The following is a 20,838-nucleotide window of genomic DNA, read 5'->3' as shown; positions in this document are numbered from 1 at the left end:
TCCTTTCCACCCCAGATTAGGCCTAAGACACTGATAATATTCACTGCAGGACTTCCAAATGAAGTCAGGTCATTTACTGGCATCATGTCAACTGAGCTTTTAAAATTGTATATGTGAATGCAGAATCAGCACACTGTTCTGCAGGTTTCTTAACTCTTTTCATGATCCCAAAGACCGCCACCAGCATTTGGTGGTACTATTTAAAGAAAGGTGTTAATGGTATTATATCTTTTGATTGAAAGCCGCAGCTGATTTTTGCTCTTGTATGAGTTCTGCAGATTTTGGTTGTTTTGTCTGAAGTGGTCTATTGGTACTTGAGCTGAGATAAAAATTGCGTTTTAAGTGAAGAAAGCATTCTGGCACAAATTAGAAAATCCCAGGGAAGATAAATGAAAAATGTAATTAAAATGCCTTGAGGTTGAAACATTATGGGAATTGTAATGTATAGCTTGCTAATCTCATTAGAAGAAATCCTGTTTTAAGTCACCTGGATATATTATATGCTGCTAACACCAATCTGTTCCTTTTCAGCCCAAAAGGTTGCAAACATTACACTGGAAAACGCATTTGCTTTGAGATCAGCTCGTTCTTTGTATTAGACAATAGCATTGCTTTCATTCCTTTTCTCTTTGGTCCTCACTTGCTTGCTAATTTTTTTCTCCTGCACTGCCTGTTGCCCAGTTCTTTGAGTCCAGCCACGTGAAGTGCAACCTCAGGGACACCATGTCTTTGATCAGGATCAGTATTTTTTTTCTTCAGATGCTGCCTCGCAATTTTGTTGAACTAATTTGGACAGATACATCTCAGTCAGTCTCAGGGTGAAAGGAGCATCATGCATGCATTACGGGGTCTGTGGGTAGCACCCAGAATAAGGCATCCAAATGCTGCAGGAACAGAAACAATTCTGGAGACCTACCTGAGGGCAGGTTTCTCAAGCAGATGCTAAAATACTGTCCACTGAAAAGGTAAAATTTCTGGAGATTCCTCATGGTCAGGGAATGTCTGGCTATTTCCTTAACCAACATTTTTGTGTTTGATTTTCTTTCCCCTCAAGTAATGCCTGTTAGCATGAAAATTATTTCATTGCTGATTTTCTGTTTCCCAGCTGGAAAACAATTGGGAAGACTGTGGTTCAAATCATATATATGTAAATCCCATCTACTGCTGTGTATCACAGACAAAAGCCCCATACCAGGCAACACAATTTAAGCCATTGCACTGTGAGTTTTATGAATCCACCTACGACAGCAGGGAATTGGCAAATCTGCCACTTGGCTGTTGGGCATTTGACATGGCTGCAAAACGAAAGAGGAAAAGAAATCATCTCAGTGGAACCTTCTGGATGCGAAATGGCCTTTAAATGAATTAAAGCTGTGAGAGCAGCATTTCCCATCCCTTTCCCTCTAGAGGCCGCACTGCAGTGGGCGTGCAATTTGGCTTTCTCCTTTTGGTGTCAATGTTTTCCACAGAAGTATGTTTCTTAAAGGGACCATCAGTGCAACAGATGCTGTGCTCAGACCTGCTGCGTGAGAGAGGAGCATACTGGAAATGGTGGGATCTGATCCCATCGTGGGGCCCTGGCAGTTACATTGACTGCTTGGATTTTTCTGCTGCTAGTTGTGATGCTAAAACCTCTTGGTGGAGCTGCAGTTGTGTTGTTACCTTGGCTTATCCTCTGTTGGGTGTTTGAGGTCACTTTGAGTTCTTTATTGTATATCTAAAGTAACCCACAGAAAAGTTTAGACTATTTTCTTTGGCTTTTCTCTTCATTCACTACGTTGGTTGCAGCCCCAAATTAGCAGAAAACTTTGTTTAGGCGTCAGTTCAACAAAACACTTTGGCCCAGCTCCAACTCTGGAAGAGCTTTTAGATTAATGGGAAGTTGGGAGCATAAAGAAGAGTATGGAGTCTAAGAACTTGTTTGGGTCTGGTCTTCAATGTTTTTAAAGCATAATCTTGTTCCTATTCAGCAATAGTGAAAGTTAAGCATGTGCTTAAGTGCTTTGCCAAGCATGGAGGGGATGATTTATACTGGTAAAGTGGAAACTTAATAGTGTCTACTTTGCTGATCACAGCTATAACTAGAATTTCATAGAACAAGAGCTAGCTGCTGTCATGCTCAGTTCCCGTCAGGCTCTGAAGATAGCCCAAACCTATAGCTGGGATGTGTGGACAGCCCGGCAGGGTGAGCAAATGAAGAAAATAAGGGTTTGTGCGTGTCTGGGATGTTCCAGTTGTTTAGTTCTTGCCCACCAAAGCCCCCGTGTTCTTCTGGATCCTGTTCCCATGCTCTTGTAGTTTGGCACACTTGCCTCATGTCCAAGCCGGGTAACTGAGTGTGAGAAATTGTTTTGGTTTAGCTTTATGGTTTAACATCGTGGTTATGACAGATCCTCAAGGCAGACGGAAATGAGGTGGCTGTATAAAGACATGCAAATGAATTCAAAGGCTTATGGTGAAAGCATCTTCTCCATAAATAAATTAAAACAAATCATTTGAGAGTCATGGCATTTATTTCCACAGGTCTTATAATGGTGGTGCCATTGTGCAAGCGGGGTTAGACTCCTCTGAGGAAACTTGCAAGAGGTTCTTGAAAGCAAACCCTCCCTGCTCTCGGCGCACTGGATTTGCGCATGCAGCCAGCCTCGTCTAAAGTTTTTTCCCAGCTTGCTGACAGGCAGGAAGTTGGGGGATGCAGGCAGCGAGACGGCGTTCCCAGGGGCGCGATTGCCGTGGACGAGTCTGCAAGTCCACACCTGGGAGGGCAGCGAGTCCCAGGTGGCCCTGCAGTGTCCCACCCGACATCGTACAGCTGCTACCTTTGGGTGGGGGTGGAAGAAATGCTCCATTAGGAGCAGAGTAGCTCTCCAGCTGCATAGGCAGGGAGGTCTGCCGGGTCCAGGGGGCTTCCTGTTTAAATAGTTACAGAGTCTGCAGAATTGGTTGAACAGTCAAAAAAAAATTATAGAGGGTAAAAAAAGGAAACCATCCTTCCTGTATCTGTACGTGCATCGTCTAACTGTTCATTTGAGTTCGATCAAATGCTTGTGGCGATTTTTCAATTCACTTTAATGGGTTTTAGATTAGGTCTTTTGTAATGTAGAATCAGATTAAAGTTTGTGGAACTATAGCTGCAGTTCAGGAAAGCTCATGCTTTAATACATACAAGCTAGGAGAGATCATTGTCACAAGCTGGTAGGTCCCCTGATCTAACATAGGCAAGTCATTTCACTCAGTGACTTCTGCAAGACCATGTCTTGCGGTTGCGCTAAAGCAATGCAACTGTTTATTAAAAAATAAAAAAGGTAGATGAGGGAGAGAAAATAGTCCAGTCTTATTTCAGGCACATAGGATAGTCAGGCTATTCAGTACAGGACTTAAGGACATATTTGACTGCTTCTCTATAAAGAGGTGGGAAATTAGACGTGTTTTAGTGTTTTGCAGAACCAACTCCTATTCAGCTAGTGCCAACAGAGATCACACGTGGCGAACTCTTTCAAGGAGTCTGTGAAGATCCGTCCTTTAACTCCACCTGTACTGACTTGCCATTTGGGCTACTGTACGACGGACTGCTCACCCTGGCCTGCTGAAGCTTCCCCTGTGTTTCCCCTGAACATCGTTTCATTGGCACCCATGGGGTCACTGCCTGTGAGACTGCGAGCACTTTGCAGTACAAGGCTATTTCTTCTTTCACCTGTGGTGTGCGATGTAGATATGGCTTTTCCAAAATAGTTGAAAATAGCAGTCACAGAAGGAAGCTTAGCAATGCCCCATTTTGTGAGATACTCACAAAATTTTGAATGTGTATACACATAAGTGTGTATACATGTGTGTAAGATAAGTAAAATATGTTTACATGACTAGCATTTCCTAAATTTGACATTAATCTGCATTTTTTCTCTCTGCCACATGATGGAGATAATGGTGTAAGATATATAAATAGTGCTGCATGGGTCATGCACTTCAAAGAAAGAAGTTTCAACTTGGTGGTTTATAGTAGTTGTTCGCTAATGTTGGTTTTGCACTAGCCTTGATGGAGTAATTTTCTCATAGTATCTGTGGGGTTTTTTGTTTAAAGCAACATTTGGTTACTTGTCTGGTTCTATTTGTGTTCCCCCTCATATACCCATGTTGGTATATGCAGGAATACCCTTACCAAATAATCAGGGCTATCGATACAGCAAAACACCGAAGTTCGTATTTGGTAAAACATTCAAAAGAATTTGCTTAGCTTGCATTAACTTTATTGGGACTTTAAGTTGTACTTAAATGTACACGGTTTGGGCTCAGATACAGCTACTAGTAGGGCTGTTGTGTACATTTCTGTAACAGCAGGGAATTTGCAGCAGTTCCTGCTTAAGAAGTTAAAAAGAGCACATCCTAGATCCTGCTCTCGCCGTTCAGTCTGAGTCTGTGCATCCTGGGAAGGACATGGTAGGATCCAAATCAGTTGATCCTTGTGTTGTATGCTAGAACCTTGCATCCGCTCTCTCCTCTTTTCTCCATCTTAAGCATGGGTCCTGATCCAGAAGCTATTGAAGCCACATGTGCAAAATTCCCAGCGATTTCAATGAACTTTGGATCAGGCCCATAGGCAAAGGCAGAGATGGATTTTCCCATGGAAATTTTTTTAGTGGCATTCAGAAATCTCTTGGTGAGAGATGTATTTAATTTTTATGGTGAGAGCTGCTGTGTTATATTTATAATCATAATATAGTAGCAACACATTTGTAACAAAACTGCTATAGGTTGAGATACATCCAGGAAGGGAGAAACACGTTTCTTCCCAGTCTGTTAATTTTTTTGTGGCTGTTACTCTGAGGACAAGAGTTCCTATGCTGATGTCAGTGCAATTACAGCTGCACTGTTGTCAAGTTTCTTTGATTGAATATTTGTTGGATGAAGCAGTACTCTCACTCCTCTCCATAGATCCACCTGCCTTGTGAATCAAACATGCTGCTTGTTTAATTCCTTGTGCTTAGGTCCTTGTATCTCCTGCAAAATTCTCCTCTGAGGAACTGTTCAACTCTGTGATACTGCAAATCTGTCAGTCCAGTGCCTGCCTGTAAATTTTTTTTTTTTTTGATTAGAGTTTAGAAGTTTGTATTTAGAGGCTCTCCCTTGATAGGTCCCTTTCATAAGGCATTTTTGTAATTATACTTACATTTAAAATGTTACTTGTATGTAAAATATACATTAAAATGCTTTCAAAGTTAGCGAACTGATGTGCTTCCCGGACAGCAGCACATAACCATGCGTGCGTGTGTGCACCCACGTATTGATGTAATAGTTTCCCCAAATGTTAGGGTTTTTCCTCAGAAGGCTTTTTCCAGAAATGCTGCACTCCATGCTCTAGGGTTCTGCTCCTGTGTTTTTTTCATGAGAACAAAGATTAGTCCTTCATGGTCCTAAACTCAATGCATGTGCATGACTTAAAGGCATTACCTACCAATAAATAGGAGATTAGCTGCGGCTTGTGTATTTCCTGATCAGTTCAGGTTTTTTCAGATGGCTCGTTGTTATCCCGTTTCCTTTAACGATGGGACACTTTAATGAGTTTGCCATCTGACATACATCTGCTTCCTGTTAAACAATACCTTCATTCTTCTAGAGCTGCTAAACTCATCTTCTATCCTACAAGATTTTTATCTGAGCCTTGAAAACAGCATGTACAAATCGATGTCGGCATATTCATTTTCTTGTGGAGGGTTTTTTTGATATGTTTTTTTCGAGAAGGAATAGCAAAACAGGCATCTCCTTTAGTGCTTGTTTGTTGGAGAATGGGAGAACATGGATATTATTTGTCTAATTAGGGGCCGATCAGTCCAGCTTCTGTTTGAAGTCCAATAAGATCGTTTTCTGTGGCTAACGTTATACAATTTCTAATAGTTATTCTGTCCTGCAAGCAACTTAAGGGGCTGATGCAAAAGGGGGGGATTTTGAAGGCTGTTAATATTGTTTCTTTGAGGAAAGAGCCTTCGATAGTTTGAAGATGGTCTGTCTCACGCGTGTGCAAATTTAGTGCTCTGTGATCATCAGGCTCTCTTAAATCAATCCAGCCTGCATTGAGTTTGTGCATCTGCCTCAGTGCTTCTCTTTTTCCCATGTTTTGGGACCATGGAGTCATGCTGGATCTCTGACTGTGTCTTTCCCCTCTGCTGGTCAACATTGCCCCTCCAGAAAAACTTTTTTTCTTTTGTTTCTTTTTTTTCTTTTTTTCTTTTTTTTTTCTTTTTTTTTTTTAATCATAAAACTGGATAGAATTTTCCTTTATTTATCTGTGTCTACATAATGTCCTTTATATGTTGCTTTTATAACGAGCATGCGGTGCTATTTAAAAGAAAATCTTTTTGTATGTGAAGTTCTGCCACACAGGTCCAAGGACATCTGTGAGAATGGCTTGTAACCAAATTAAGCAACCCTGTGAGGCACCTAATATTTTGTCTCAGAAAGGAATTTACTTCCAAACATTCACATATGCCAGGTGACAAGTGGAAATACTTTGGGTTTAGAGCTGGGGAAACAGAGGAAGCAAGGTGCAAATATTTAGTTGAGCGTTAGTGAATGTTTGAATCAGAATAATGAGTATAATTCAGGAATTTTTTATTTCTTCCCATTTATAGCTTGCAGTTGTCTCCCAGCTCACACAGGGTTAATGTTATTTGCTTGAAAATGAGGGAATTGCTGATTACCTCAGCTGGCTGCTGGTGCATGATCTGAAACCTTTGTTTTAATGATACTCTTGGCACTGTTGAGACGGTGTTTTTAGCACCCTAAATGCCATTCCTTTGCTTCTGGCAGTGCTGCAGAGCCATGCGTTCAACTCCGAAGAGCTATGAAAAGTTGTTTGTTGCAAATGCAACTTGATAGTTTTACCTGTGATGGCCCAGCTTCCCCTGCGGTTCCACCTCTCTTTGGCCTTGTGCAGTCTTACAGGAAGGTGCCGTATGTGAACTTGGTCTTTCACTGTGTCCTGTAAGGAATGGAGCCAAGAGAAGATCTCTGGTCGTTGCTATACCAGCTTTGTCATACTTGCCTGAAGAGTTTAGTTTCTCATTGCATCAGTGTTTATGAACGAAGCCCTCCATCATTTATTTAAGATATAAACTTGTCCCTTTTTTCACCACGCTCACACCTTTCATCTCTCGGAGCTGCAGGAACACGGCTGATGGCTTTGACAGTCTTTCATTCATGTTACGATTACAAATTACCTTCGTTAGGTTCCTTATGGAGTCTGCAATGTATCAAGGAGGATCTGGAAGGCAGTATTAATTGAAGCTTTGCAAGAAAATGAGTTTGCTTTGTCAGCTTTGGGGTATACCATTGATGATGGCTGTGCTGAGCTCCTCTACACCTTCACCTTTAGCTACAGGTCTTCATAATGGTGTCTATTGCTATGACCTCTGACATGATCAGGGCAGAGGCTTACCTCATTTCATGCTGGCTTTTCAAATCCCATCATGGGGAAAGTATATTTATAGCTGGAACATCAGTTTATCATAATCCAGATGTATTGGGCAAGCGTGTGAAGAATTTTAGGAGGACAAGACACTGAACCAGATTTACTGTGATTTTTAATGGAAATGTTTTGGTGTTAACTCCAGTGGGCAGACAGGGTTGTTTTATTCTACTGTAACTTGAACCTATTGGAAAAGAACCATCCTTTATAAAGAAGTTGTTTTTTAAAAAAAAAAAAAAGGAATGTAAAAGGGATTTAGGTAAAGGGAAGATTGTTCTCCTGAATTTGGTGGTTTATGTGTCCTTGGGAAAGAGTATATTTTTTGATACTCAGAAGTGGTTTATTAGACTTTTCTTTGTAATTACAATGGAGAAGGCAGAGTTTCGCACCTGCAGCTCAGACACTGTGGTGGAGTAGTCCTTATAAATACAGGCTTCAACGGTGATAGCATCTCTATGAGCCTCGTCAAAGTGCATGCAAGTGACAGGTTAGGTGCAAGTTGAGAACTACTCCGTGATGACTGCAGTACGTTCTCCCTGAAGGGAACAGATGTTCTTGCTGTTGGCCTTTGTGATATTAGTACTGTCAAAATCCTCTTCATAACTGTTGGCTCTTCTCCCATTGCTGTTGATGTAGGAAACAGCGGAGGTGTGGGTGAGAGCAGTTTCTGGGATGGAGGTACAGTTTCAGGGACATTGAGAAAGCTCTTACAAGGTGAGCCTGTTTCCTCCTCTGGCTGTTTATGCCAATCTCTCCTTCAGTATTTACTCTAACATTTGTAAAAACAGATAGCTCTTCTGGAGAGCAAAGCCCGCTGAACTGGAGACAGAGAAAACCTGAATAAACAAACATGTGCCACAGATTAGTAAGAACATCTGTAGGTTTTATTTTGTTTTGAGAACACATACCACATAGTTTTTCATTTCTTATGCTTTTCTAGTTTCTCCCTTTCTTTCTATCTCTTTTCTTCTTCTTTTTAAATATATTGCTAATAAAGGTTGGAGATAGAAAGCACAGCTGGACTATGCATGACATGCCACTGTTTAATTTCTAGCTTGGAGGATGAGAAGAAGAGTAGTTTTATTGTATCCTAGAAGAGAATAAAGCCACATGCAAATTCCAGCCATGGACATCTGTTTCCTCTTTGTGTGAAAGAATTCTCATATTTGGAAGGGAATCCCAGTTCTGAAGAGGCTGATGATTTTTTTTTAGTGTGTTGTTTTTTTTTTTTCCTTTGGTTCTTCCCCCCTTCTTTGCCACTCCTTCAGCATGTTCTCCTTGCTCCCTGGCTGGTGTGTTTCCTTCAGGACAATGTCAGCTTGCAATTTAGCATCAGATACTGAATTTTGAGTTACTTAAAAATGTTGTGTTGTAGTTACAGAGAGTATTATTGAGCTCCTCCTTAAATTTCTTTTATTTAATTAAATATTATTTGGTTGGAGGACTTTTTCTCTGTCATCAATCTTCAGTACTTGCAGGTTGGGTTTTTTTTTAGAAGCGAGTTGTGTGTATCTGTTGCTGTGGCTGTGAGGTGCAACTATTTCTAGAAGTAATTTATTAAAAATAATCTTTTAAAATCCTTCCGTATCAGGAGAATTAAGTAGATGCGTAGGAATAAGAATCTGCAAAGTTCATTACATTAAGTTAGGCATCAGGTGTTAAGGACTACAGGGACCAGAGTAAATGATAATTTTGCCAACCTATACAACATTTTAGAATAATGTTTTACAGCTGTCTGGGGGCTTTAAACTTTTTTATTTTTGGTGTAAGAGTTGACTCTGTTGAACAAACAGCACAGTTATATAACATGAGGCCAGACATGAGAACTGGTACTCTCTGTCTATTTTGTATTGACGTTGAATGAGAGGTTGGTGGAGCTCGCCAGGGTTTCATATTTGCTGGCAGAAAGTTACCCACATGTGTGGACCACATTTTTATTGTTGCCTTAGCCTATTTCAGGCATAAATATCGCTGCCTGGCAGGGTGTGATTCTGTTCATTTGCTTTTAAAAAGCAAAATATGAAAAGGAATGAAATGCTGTAAATGTTCAAATTAAGTGTCCACAGACTGCGAGATTTTGTCACGTCTGTCGTGGTAGAGGAATAAAGGGCAATAAGCCATCTAAAGGCTTTTTCATTGTTGGATGAGTTACCCTTGCAGAGCTATTTCTTTTTGCATATATTAATCCTACTTTTGGGTGTGGGCTGTTTAGTCTGGTCTCTTAGGGAAACAAGGCTTATGCAAACAGCGTGTACGCACACACGAACACACAGCAGCCTGCGCAGCCCTTGGACATGTTGGCCACGGAAATGTGGTGGAAAGGCAGAGACTGCAAAGATAAATAGAAGTTCGTGTAAGTTTCTTGAAGATATGTATGTGAGGGGAGAATAAAGGCGATTAAGGGGTTTGAGGGAAGGCTTGCAATAGGAACTGAACTTTCAACAGGGGCTGTGGAATAGATGTCGAAAGGAAATGTGATGGAGGTCCTTGTCATGGGAAGATCGCTGAACCCGGCTTGGAAATTATTTGGCTTCAGAGAATCTGATGACAAAAACCAAATCCACAGGAAGCCAGACTCCCTTTCATTCCAGTACCCATGAAATTGCTTGTGTGGGTTTTGTTTTTAAGTCAGGATGTTGTCAAACAGGCTCCAATGGACAACTATAAGAAATGGAGGACATCTTGTTAGGATCTTTTTAGTGCACGCAAAGGTGCTGCTATGCTTGTTTTTCTTGGTGGTACTTCCTAGTTTGTTTGTTTTTTGCAAGTTTTCAAACTCAATTAAAGTGTGATTTATGAATGTTTAGGCCCTTGCCCTGCAGGTGTCTTAGAGAGGAGGGAGCCCAGCGGCTGTGCAGATCCCACTGACATGCATCTGAAATCCTCCCAGGCATTTTGGTAGCCTGCACATCGCAGTATCTCATGGGGCGCACTGGGAAAAGTGAAACCAATAACCCCCATCCAGTTCTGGTCCCCACTGAGCGGGACACAGAAAGCAAACACCACTAACGCTGAAAATCAAACAGCAGTCGTGAACAGATTTCCTCTTTGATTTAAATGCTTCTAGCTAGGAGATAAAAAGGGGTTTATGTCAAAAGCTTCCCTTGTTGTCTTATTAACAGCTGCATAATTTTACCACTCATTTGTGCGTATAAAAAAGCAAAACTTGGAGACTGTATTTGAAAGCCTGTTTTGTTTGGTGTACAGCTGGATACAGAGCATTTCCTTTTCTCTCTTTTAACAAATTCGAAGCAAATGTAGTGGATATTGTTTCTTTTTTTTTTTCTCTTTTTTGGCCTAGATAATAGAAGATTGTGTTGCTTTTCATTTTACTTTGCAAAGAAATCATGCCATTTAACTCCAATTCAACAGTGATGCAGAAACATGTGGATATATATATCTTCTCATAAATATATTACCACATATTACTGTCAAATAGCTGGACTTTTTCACCCAGTATTAAAAACAAAATTTAATTGCTACGCTAGAGTTTCAAGGCCCTGATAAATAAGAGCCATGTCTGACCTTTATTGTGGGGTTCTGAGATGCCACCAGGGGTATTGCTCATTGTTCAAGATGACAAACTTCCTCTGAGATTTCAGTTTGTCAGCTCAATGTACAGCAGTGACATTGATTTCTTCTCACTGCCATTTCCTGCCTGAGTAGATAACAAATTTTCTGTGGCAGGTGTCTGTCAAGCTTAGTTTTGCCTGGCAGATTAACTTAATAGACTCATTTATTAATCATTAGTTGCAACACAGTGAAGCAGACAATACTCTTTAACTCTTATGATGTTGAATGGATGTACCATTTCAGATTCCTTTGTGTAGCTTGAATTTGGATTTAATAAGCCGTTCATATCTCTGTAGTGAATGTTTTTAACCTGACATTACTCACGTTACAAAGAGCAAAGATTATATATATTAGTTAAGTGTGACCCATTTTGAGTGTGTACTACTTTTCATGGCAAAAGGTGCATAAGTGCGTTCTGAGACTAATAAAATCATGCACAAACTACAAAATCAGCCTACATAAGGGGGAAAACTAATCCGACATGCATCATGCTTGGGGAAGGAAGATAAGAGTAGGAGAAGAAAATAGATACTTGGAAGAAGATTTGAAACTGGGGCTGTTGAAGTGGAGGACATAACTGTGGAAGCATTCAGGAAGGGGCAAAGTAGACCTGCAGATACAGCTGTAGGGCAATTCTGGCACAGGCTAGTATTTTCATAGGGACTCCTTCCTCCGAAATGTCTTGAGATAGATACCTGCGCTGGAGATAGCAGAGGCAGGGTTGGTACCAGAGATGGATAATGGGCAGGGCTTGTCAGAGTGGTGAAGGAGGAAGAAGAGCCAGAAGAACTTAGTGGAGAGATTGGAGGAGGATGAAACTATAAGGGAAGGCATAACCTTGGAAAGTGATGTCTCTTGTTGCAAAGAATCACTCTGTTCACGGTGAAAACTGACTTAATACATGTTAGCCCTGCACAGCTTACAGAGCTGACGGAGACGTATGTTTGCTTTTTTCCTCCATGTGTTAAAAGAGTTGGTCATGAGGCATTTATCAGGGCAAAATCTGTAAAGGAGCTGGTAATGTACTGGCACTGCTGGGGACACATGGCAGCAGGAATGAGCCTAGGTAGAGAGACAGGCGTTTGCTGGACGTAAGAACCTCTTGTTACAGATGATGAGAAGAGAACCACCAAGCATCTCCCTTGGGTTTTGGTTGGGTTGTGGTAGCTCTTTACAACCTGCTTTTAATTCTCTAGGGAGCTAGTTAATGTGAGATCACTGGGAGATGTTCAGAAAAGTTTCTCTCTGCAGTTGATGCCCAAACTGCAAAGCCCTGCTTGGAGCACAACTGTTTTCAGCTCAGCATTTGTGAGAGTGTGTATTGCTGAAGGTGCTTTTTTGCCAGGCTGTGTTCCTGGCCTTGGGAGCGTGTTGCTTGAACCACCCCTTATGGCTTTCTTGGCTGAGCGTCAAACCAAGAATATCCCTGTACTAGATCATACTGCTTATTGCTCTTCTAGGCCACCCTGGTAACAATACATTAACTTCTCGGCAGGCAATGTGATAAACAAAGTAAAACTGCTTTAGTGAGACCAGTCATTTAATGGCCGTGTAGATAAAGTGTCCTTAAAGATTTGTAAATGTAATAAGCTGCAGTTCACTGAGTGAACAATAACTGTTCCTAATTTAGCCAGTTGAGGAACATACCAACCTAATTTGGTTTTGTAATATTATGTTGTGTTTTTTTTCTTTTCCCACCTCTCCAGATTCCTTTCTCTCTGGTACAATTTCCCCTCTGGGAGTCCTTAAAGGTAAGTCCTCTTTAATGATAGAAATATGTGTTATACATTTTGCAAAGGCTTTCCATGGTAACTTACCTAATTTGATTATCACAGTTATGGGCACATCCAAGAATCAGTAAGTATGTACCAACCTACCTTTGCATGTGAAGATCATTTGCCTGAATATCTGAAAAATAACAGGGAACATCTAACTACTGGTATGTGGCATGCAGTTTAAATTCTACTCCCCAGCATGCCAGAAATCTTATCTGCCATCCTAGCTATTTTTACTGATTAGAGTGGGAACCATCTTGTGTTGTGGTTCTTTTTTTATTTTATTTTAAATTTGTTTAGCGTTTCACTCTTCAAGGTAACAGGCAATTGCAAATGATACAGAGAACACTAATTGAGATTGGGTTTGTAGACAGGGAGAGACTCTCAGTGCATCGCTGGCAAGCTATTTTGATTGGCTGCGTGTACGTTATTTCAAAGGTCATTTAAAGAAGGTGTTAATTCAATGATATTTTAATAGTGCAGTCTGTCAGAATGATGCACTGTTCTCCCACCAGCTGGTTGCTTTGTTTACTACAGACAGAGTCAGGGTCTAGATTTTTGAGCACAGAGTTGGATTTGAAGTCATGTAATTTCTCTGTCCCTCTGTTTTTTCCTTTAACTCACTGCAAAAGATGAAAGAAAGTCAGGGTTTTTCAGGTGTTTTGAGATCCTGACTTGGAAGCACAGGAGATTATTGCAGATCGTTAAAAGCATTGTAACAGAATATAATATTTAAAGGAGAGGAGCTGGAAAGAGAGTAATTTTCTTCTTGTTAAGGTGCTGGACTTCTGAGAAAGCTTGGCACTGAGACCCAGACTGGGCAGAGGTACTGGGAAGGATGGGAACTGGTGATGATCTTCCTTGCCCTTTGCTGCTTCTACTGAGGGAGGAGGGCTTATGTTCTCCTTGGTCCTTGTATGCTTGGTTGGGACAACAGCTTTTCCTCTCGCTGTGTGTCGGTAGCTTGGGTTGTTCTGGAGGGACGAGCCCACGGAATGAATGGTTGTATCTAGAGGCTCAGGGAGTCAAATATAAAGCGGAGTACACAGGCAGGAAGAGCCTGAAATACATCAAGAGCTTTCACAAAACTGAGCTGTGTTTTGCAGAGGATTCTGTAGGAACTTCATGAGATTGGCCTGATGTGGTGTCTGGGTATCGTCCCATTGCTCAGGGTAGCTTTGGCTGCCTTATTAGGAATCTGTTTCCCTGCCAGTGTCTAGGAATGGCTTTCTGTAAACTCTTCGGCAGCGATACTGGTCTGACCTGCTAATTGTTAGTGCAGCAGCCGTGTTTGGGAGCAAGAGGTAGCAGTGCTTAAAGAGAAAAAGTGCAGTATTCTTGCCAAAACCACATAAAACAGCAACATCGTGTAGCTGTTTTTAGAATGTAAAGTTGTTTTAACTAATGTCCACGTAGCTGTGACAATAAAATGCATTGTTTAGATTGCAAGCTTTAAAGCAGACAGTTTGAATTTAGCTAGCTACAGGAGTGAGTCACTTAAGGTGAGACATCATGTTTAATCTAAAGAGGTCTGTGCAGATCTGAAGAGAAATAAAACTGGGTTAGTTTGTTCCACGGACCAGTTGCAATATATTCTTCTGACTGTGGAACCAAGACTAGAAAATGGCAAAAATCAGTATTGCATGCTCCAGTCACTTTGGCTCAACACATGGAGAGAGCTCAAGGTTTGTCACGTCAAAGCCAGGCAGTGAAAGCAGAATACGTTTTGTGTATCTGAATGAAGCTCTTAAAAAAAATTGCCCTGACAGTATAACAAAGGAGAAAAAACATGGTCCCATCAACAGGCTGGATGTGGCCAGTAGCATCAATAGGAGTACGATTCAGGCTAGGGCTTCTCATGGGTGCATGAAGAGACAGTAATTAAGAAGAGGTAGGAATGCAAAGGACAAGAGACAAACGGCGCGCAGCCTGAACACAGAAGAATTTACTGAAGCTGTTGGTTAGATAATGTCTGAGGGACTATTCTGCACTGTATTAATGGGATTACTTGAGAAAGCAAATGCGGGAGCAGTAGTGAATGATGTGTGTGGATCATCTCACAGAGGAGAACAGAACAAGTGCTGTGGCTGTGTCATTTTTAAAAACATTACTACAAAGTTACATAAGCTGATGGATGATAGACTCAATCTTATAATTCCCCAAACAAGCTAATCACCATAAAAATGAGGAAAAATATCTTTCCACTGTAAAGGACAGCTAGCAAGGCACATGGAAGAAGAACAGAGTTTCCTTTTCCTTCACATATGTGCTGGCTGCAGCCAGCAGTGGGTGTTATGCTTAAAGAAGCCTAATAAAGGCTTGTTGTAGGCAGCAAATCAGGTGTTTCTATATCCCATTTTCTCTTCCTGCTTTGCTCCAAGCTGCTGTCGTTATTCTTTATGCTTCCAGCAGGCTTTAGCCACATAGTTTATATGCACAGTTTTCTTCTGTCTGTGAATGTAGATCATCTGTCCTATGTGAGAGTAAACTTGCATATCATGCACTGAACTAAGTTAGAAGGAGAGAGAACCTTGTATAGATTACTGAACTCTGAGGTTAGTTACACTGTGTGTGCTGGAAAAGGGGGTATTGCAGTAATTAGCAAGGAATAGATGCTGCTTCAAATACTGGTTTTACTTTCAGTTACTTAGGTGAACACGACTTAGAAACAGGCAATAGACTCATTTCTTGGATCACAGTGACTCAAGAAACAACAGTAAGGAAATGATGGTGATTTTAATAAAAAAGAAAACTCCTTTTTTTTGGATGTAGGTAGCATGCTTAATGTCCTTTCCCTTCCCAATTCTTCATTTTTCCATATTTTGAGTTAGGCACAGATTATTGATATAAACCAAAGGGGAGAAGGAAACTGTGCTGTGATGTATCAGGTTTCAGGACAGACATTGTAATTCTCTGCTAGGGTGAGTTAGTGCAGTGCTTCTCTGTCTTTTTAGCCCAAGCCTTACAGCTAAAACAATTTTGAAGTCTTTTGAGTTCAGGAAAAGAAGGGGCATTTCTAATTTCATTCACGTTCTGCTACACCAACCCTCGGAGGAGCACCATGGCTGATTACCACTGTGGCAGTTTGATCAGGTTTAGGTTCTTGTAGGTGGGGCTAATGCTTCTGATCCCATCTCAAAGCCAGCTGGCCATGAAGAAAGGCAGCAGAACGTAGTTGTGGTGTGCTTCCCAAATGCCAGCCGAGCACACTGCCTTCCGTATTAGATCAAGTTTTGGAATAACGTCGTAAGATACAGTCCCCTTGTATGCTGCCCTGGAATTTCCAGGGTGCCTCTGTAACTTGCTTTGGAAATACTATATGTGTGTTCTTCCTTGTGGGAATTTCAAATTACAGGGTCTGTGTATTTGGCATGAAATTTGGTGGGTTACAGGGAGTCTGGCGCCGCTTGCTTGCTTTCACCCTGCTGCCAGGGTGAGCCTCAGCTCAGATGGCTGTAGTATTGTGGAGTTCATTCCTTCTGTGTGATCTTCTGTTCTGCGCTGTTCAGGTGTTTTATTCAGCACTTCTAATCATCATATCTGAGTACCTACCAACTGCACATAAATGATTTCTCATTCGTTTCATGTGGCGTTTTAATCCATAATTTTTCTCTTTTAGACCTAACTGAGAAAAAAGATTTTAATTTCTGCTGTGGGAATATTGCAGAAATACAGGGCATTGGGGTTTTTTCAACAAAATGGAGTTTAAAAAAAAAAACCCCACAAAATCAAGACCCTCTGGTTGGGTTTGAGTCCAGAAACATATTGTCAAAAATGCCTGCTTCTTATGTCTGAGTGGAAATGGTCAGCTCCCTCAGAGAACAGCGTAAGATAAACCCGTCTCAGATGAAACAAGACTCAGTCCTCTTGGGTTTTATATTTCTGCATGTTGGCTGCGCTTCAGAGCCTCTGAGAGTTACTCCAGTGCAGCTGTACGTGGAGAATGCTCTCTTTATAGACCAAATGTATTGTACGTCTGGAGAAAAGGGTCTGGTAGCCAGTGAGGAGGGAAGGAACAGGCAGGACAGGAGGACATAGGTCTCAAATGAGTCGACTGGAAAAATAAGGGATTTTTTGTTTGGTTGGTTGTTTTTTTAAGGAGGGAAAACAAACCTACTATCCTGGGAACCTTTTGTCTTTTTCATTAGACACGTCCGATTCTGAGATGAGACATTTGGATGTTGCTAAGACTATATAACGTCAGGATCAGGCTGATTTCACCCTGCAGACTGTGTGTGCCAGTGAGTCCTGCTCTTGCACACGCAGCCTCCCTGGGAGGGCTGGCACAAACTGTGCTGCTCCGCTGGCCCAGGACCTGCAAGGAAAGATAAAAATCTTGGACTGACCATGCTCAAGGTGATGTTCTGGCTCTTCTGGCACTCAGTGGGGCCAGGATTTCCCTCTTTGTCTCGGTGGTGGGCAAAACCTAAAGCTCTTAGACTTTCTGCAGCTACAGTGAGCCCACGTGGTTTTTTTGTCACTGGCTTTAGCAATAAGATAATTTTCTCAAATCTGTAAGACTCGCAAATTAACAGGTGTTTTACAAAGAGATATTTGGTTGGACCTTCAGAGGCAATAGCTAGAGACAGGGAGCTGAGATACATGGACAGGTCTCTTGTGGGATTTTGTAATGACTATGGTGGCATGTAATAGTGGTGTAAGATGCTGAACAAGCAGAGGAATGCTTTGGTGGCTTCAGGAGAAGAGAATGGTTTGAAGAGTACACACAGGCACATTTCCAGCCTGTAAAATAAGTGGGGCATCACAGTAAAGAGAATGGGGAGAGTCCAGCCGTTCCCCTGTGAGGCTAAGCAATAGCAGAAGGTCGGTTGGGTCAGAACAGAAGTTCTCCGTGTTGTTCCTAAACTGGTTTCTGCCCCCACGATGGAGAGCAGGCTTGGGATTGGGCTTACACTTCTCAGGTCCCTTGTTTTCTGACCAAGTTCAGCTGCCACCCCAGGGCACAAGGCACTTGTGTTGAGAGGAACAGAGCTTGGGAAATCTGCTGGTGGATTGGACTGTAGATCTACATGAAGGCATTGGCACGTGTACTCGTTTGCTTGGTTCTGCTGGTTCCCCCCCTCCAGAGAGCTCAACTGCTGGTATAGGCAGTATAGGGTGTGAACAAGTCTGGTTTGAGGGTGGGTTCAGCCTTGCTTGTAGTTGTCTGTGCAGATACACCTTTGAGATATACCTTGAAGCATGTTGTACAAAGACTGCTTGGTGGGTTTCCATGGAGGGCGAGGACTCTCATCTTGGTTGGAGCTCATTGCACCTGATTTTTAAAGTTAATAAGAATGAAAAGTTTACAGAATGCTTCTGCCCCGGCAGCTGGGGTTCTCTGCAGTAATACGTGTTTATAACTCCACCATTGAAACAATAAACCACATGCTATTTCCCTCCTAAAATTTACAATCAAATCTGTTGCTGTTTAACAGAGTAAGTAGAAAATAGAGGAATGTGGCCAAACTGGGCCTAAAATGGCTTTCCCTGCTCTATAGGTAGGTGACAGCTTTCCTTTTTTCCTGGAGAAGCAGTCTAGTATTTCTTTTCTGCTGGGCTCAGCTGCATATAAGTCAAGAGTAAATGAAACCCAGGCCCGGCTTTAAACCCATTTCCTTGCAGGCAGTGTAGTAAGTGTTCTACCATACCTCGCTCCCTCTTTGAGTAACGATCGGGCTGATTTAGGGATTAAGTCCCAATCGTTAAATAACGCTAACGTGTCTGCCGTTTGCTTAGGTGCTGTATTGGGAAAACAGATTTCCACAGTGGTGTTTCGAGGCGTGATGTAACTTGTGGCCAATGCGGCATGTGCATGCCATTAGCATAATGGCTGCATTTTTCTCACAAAAGAACAATGTACCCAACAGCTGTTCAGCAAACAGCCCTCACTTTATTAGTGTCACAATAAGTGTCATTCACGCAGTCTTGAAGCACAGTCGAAGGAATGCTATACGCCATCTGCACCAAAGAGAAAGAAACAAATGCAATCCTTACTTACAGCACTGCAGACACGTTTGAGAAAGTCAGATGGTCTTGGATCATCAATGCAGCATTTAAAACGGCAGAAGTAAAACAGACTCGTGCAGTCTGTAGATACAGAGCCAAATTGTGATGCTCTTGGTTATGCCTCAACCACAAGCGGTTCTCTAGAAGTCGCTGAGCTTGCCAATGACATCTGGGGGCATTTGGTAGAATATAGAAGTAATCAATGTGAAGGGCTCACCATTTGTTTCGGACACTCACTTCTTGCTGAAGAACCTTAAAAGGCTCATGTAATTCTTCCATGTAATTTATTCACACCAGCCTGCATGAAGCACAGATTTATTAGCAGGTAGTAGCAGTGCAGATGCTCAAGGAAAGCTGTCCTAACTTCGAAGTGGTTTTTCAGAAGTGCATTTTCCTCCCCAGACACATATATGGCTCTTTGTGCCATGGAAACTGAGTGTAGCTGGCATATTATGTACTGCCTTGCCATGGGAACACTGTTTCGAAGACATTTTTTTTAACCAGGCTTTTAGCACATCCATTTTGATTTACATCCAAATGGGTCACAGACATCAATGCAGTATTATATGGGGAGAAAAAGGGAGTGAAGTGCTTTTAACATGAAAAATATGCTGTGGCATGTAGGCCAACTTTTGTTCTCTTTCTCTCAATTTTTCTAGGATTTGGGTGGGTTTAATTCTAGGGCCAAATTCAGTATTGGCATAAGTGAGCACAACGCCATTAATGTGAATGGAGTCTCAACGTTTATGTCAACAGTGAACGTAGATCATTGAATTTTTCCCATGTTTGGGCTTGCATGTTTCCTGCAAGATAATATACACATGTACTGCACATATGCTGCACATATGCACATAAAAATTCACTGGGGAGGACGTTTGGCTCTATGCTTTTTGACTTCACGTATAGAAACGGCAATCAGCTTATGAATTTTTTGCTTCTCCTGTAGCTAATGTGCCATGCATCTGTAAGGATCAGCCATGCAGAATGCCACGTTGCAAGTAAAATACCTAGTAGCAAAGGCAAGCATGAAAATTGCTTTTCTTTCCTTGGTCTGCAGGACTGCACATGCACACAAATCCGTGTGATTAATTTGGAGAGATTTTTCTCTGCTCTGTTATCATGAAGTAGAACACTGCCTTGAACAGAGGGGTACGTAGAAATACTACAGATGCTTATGATTGGAGAGAACTGTAATATTTACTCAGCTGCAGGCCTTAAGTTTAGTGTATGCCATGAGCTCTGCTTGCCTCTTAGTGCCTGAAGAATAGCAAGGCCGAGGCAGAGATGTCTCCTTCCTGCAGTGTTTGGGGTGTTGGTCTGGTCGTCAGGTTTGAGAGAGATGCGAGTGTTGCACTTTCCCAGGATCACCGTAGCTTAGGTGTCCTGAATATAGACCAAGACACAACTGCGTCGGGCGCACAAAGCTGACAGATGATCTCTACCACAAACTTTTACCACAAACGTAAGGCAAAGGTGACAGGCGCACACAGGTAAGGAGTTGTGTGAACTAGTTAAAGGTTATTGGCCATCTGGAGGCCAGGTGTCCTCAACACGTGAGGAGCCCATGTTTGGGGGCACCATATACTTCCCCTCTGTATTTAAAGGAAGTGGTGATCTTTTCTTTTTTACTTTGTTTTTTAGATTGAAAGGCCTTTGGTATATCCTAAGAGTGACTTTTCCAGTGTGCCTTCTGTCTAGCAAAATGGGGTGTCCTTGTATTCTCAGTATCAAAAGAGCTAAATAACGTTTGTGGTGAGAAGCAGAGGACACTGGCCTATGAAATGGGATTGTTAGGAAGAAAAGTAAGGTTCTGCTGACATATAAAACTTGACCCTTCTCTGCAAACATTATCCCTGCGAGTAATTGGAAATGTGCATTCAGGCTTCCCACTGTGTCCCATCCCTTGAGGACACACCCACTGTGTTGCTTTACACGGTGCGGCAATGCACAGCGAGATTTACATATATATCACATAAAAGTGTTTACAAAAAAAATTAGCATGTGATTGAGCTGGGAAGCTGC

The 20,838-nt window shown here is 41.8% G+C and overlaps 1 protein-coding gene across 10 annotated transcripts in view; it reads left to right on the top strand.

Annotated features, from left to right (window-relative positions):
- The window catches only part of SLC25A26 (solute carrier family 25 member 26), an 88,745-nt gene that overhangs the window by 49,595 nt on the left and 18,312 nt on the right, over window positions 1-20,838 (top strand). For 8 of the 10 annotated variants that reach the window (XR_012674971.1, XR_012674972.1, XM_075158684.1 and 5 more), the window contains one exon: window positions 12,739-12,783. The exons of the other annotated variants lie outside the window; for them this stretch is intronic. Coding sequence is in view for 6 of the 8 variants with exons in the window: in XM_075158684.1 (XP_075014785.1) it covers window positions 12,739-12,783 (45 nt within the window). In the remaining 2 variants the exon portion in view is untranslated. The remainder of the gene's footprint in view (window positions 1-12,738; window positions 12,784-20,838) is intronic. 10 annotated transcript variants of the gene reach the window in all.

The sequence above is a fragment of the Calonectris borealis genome, chromosome 10 (assembly GCF_964195595.1).
Source record: "Calonectris borealis chromosome 10, bCalBor7.hap1.2, whole genome shotgun sequence".
Taxonomy (NCBI): Eukaryota; Metazoa; Chordata; class Aves; order Procellariiformes; family Procellariidae; genus Calonectris; species Calonectris borealis.
This window is presented reverse-complemented; position numbering and strand designations above follow the sequence as displayed.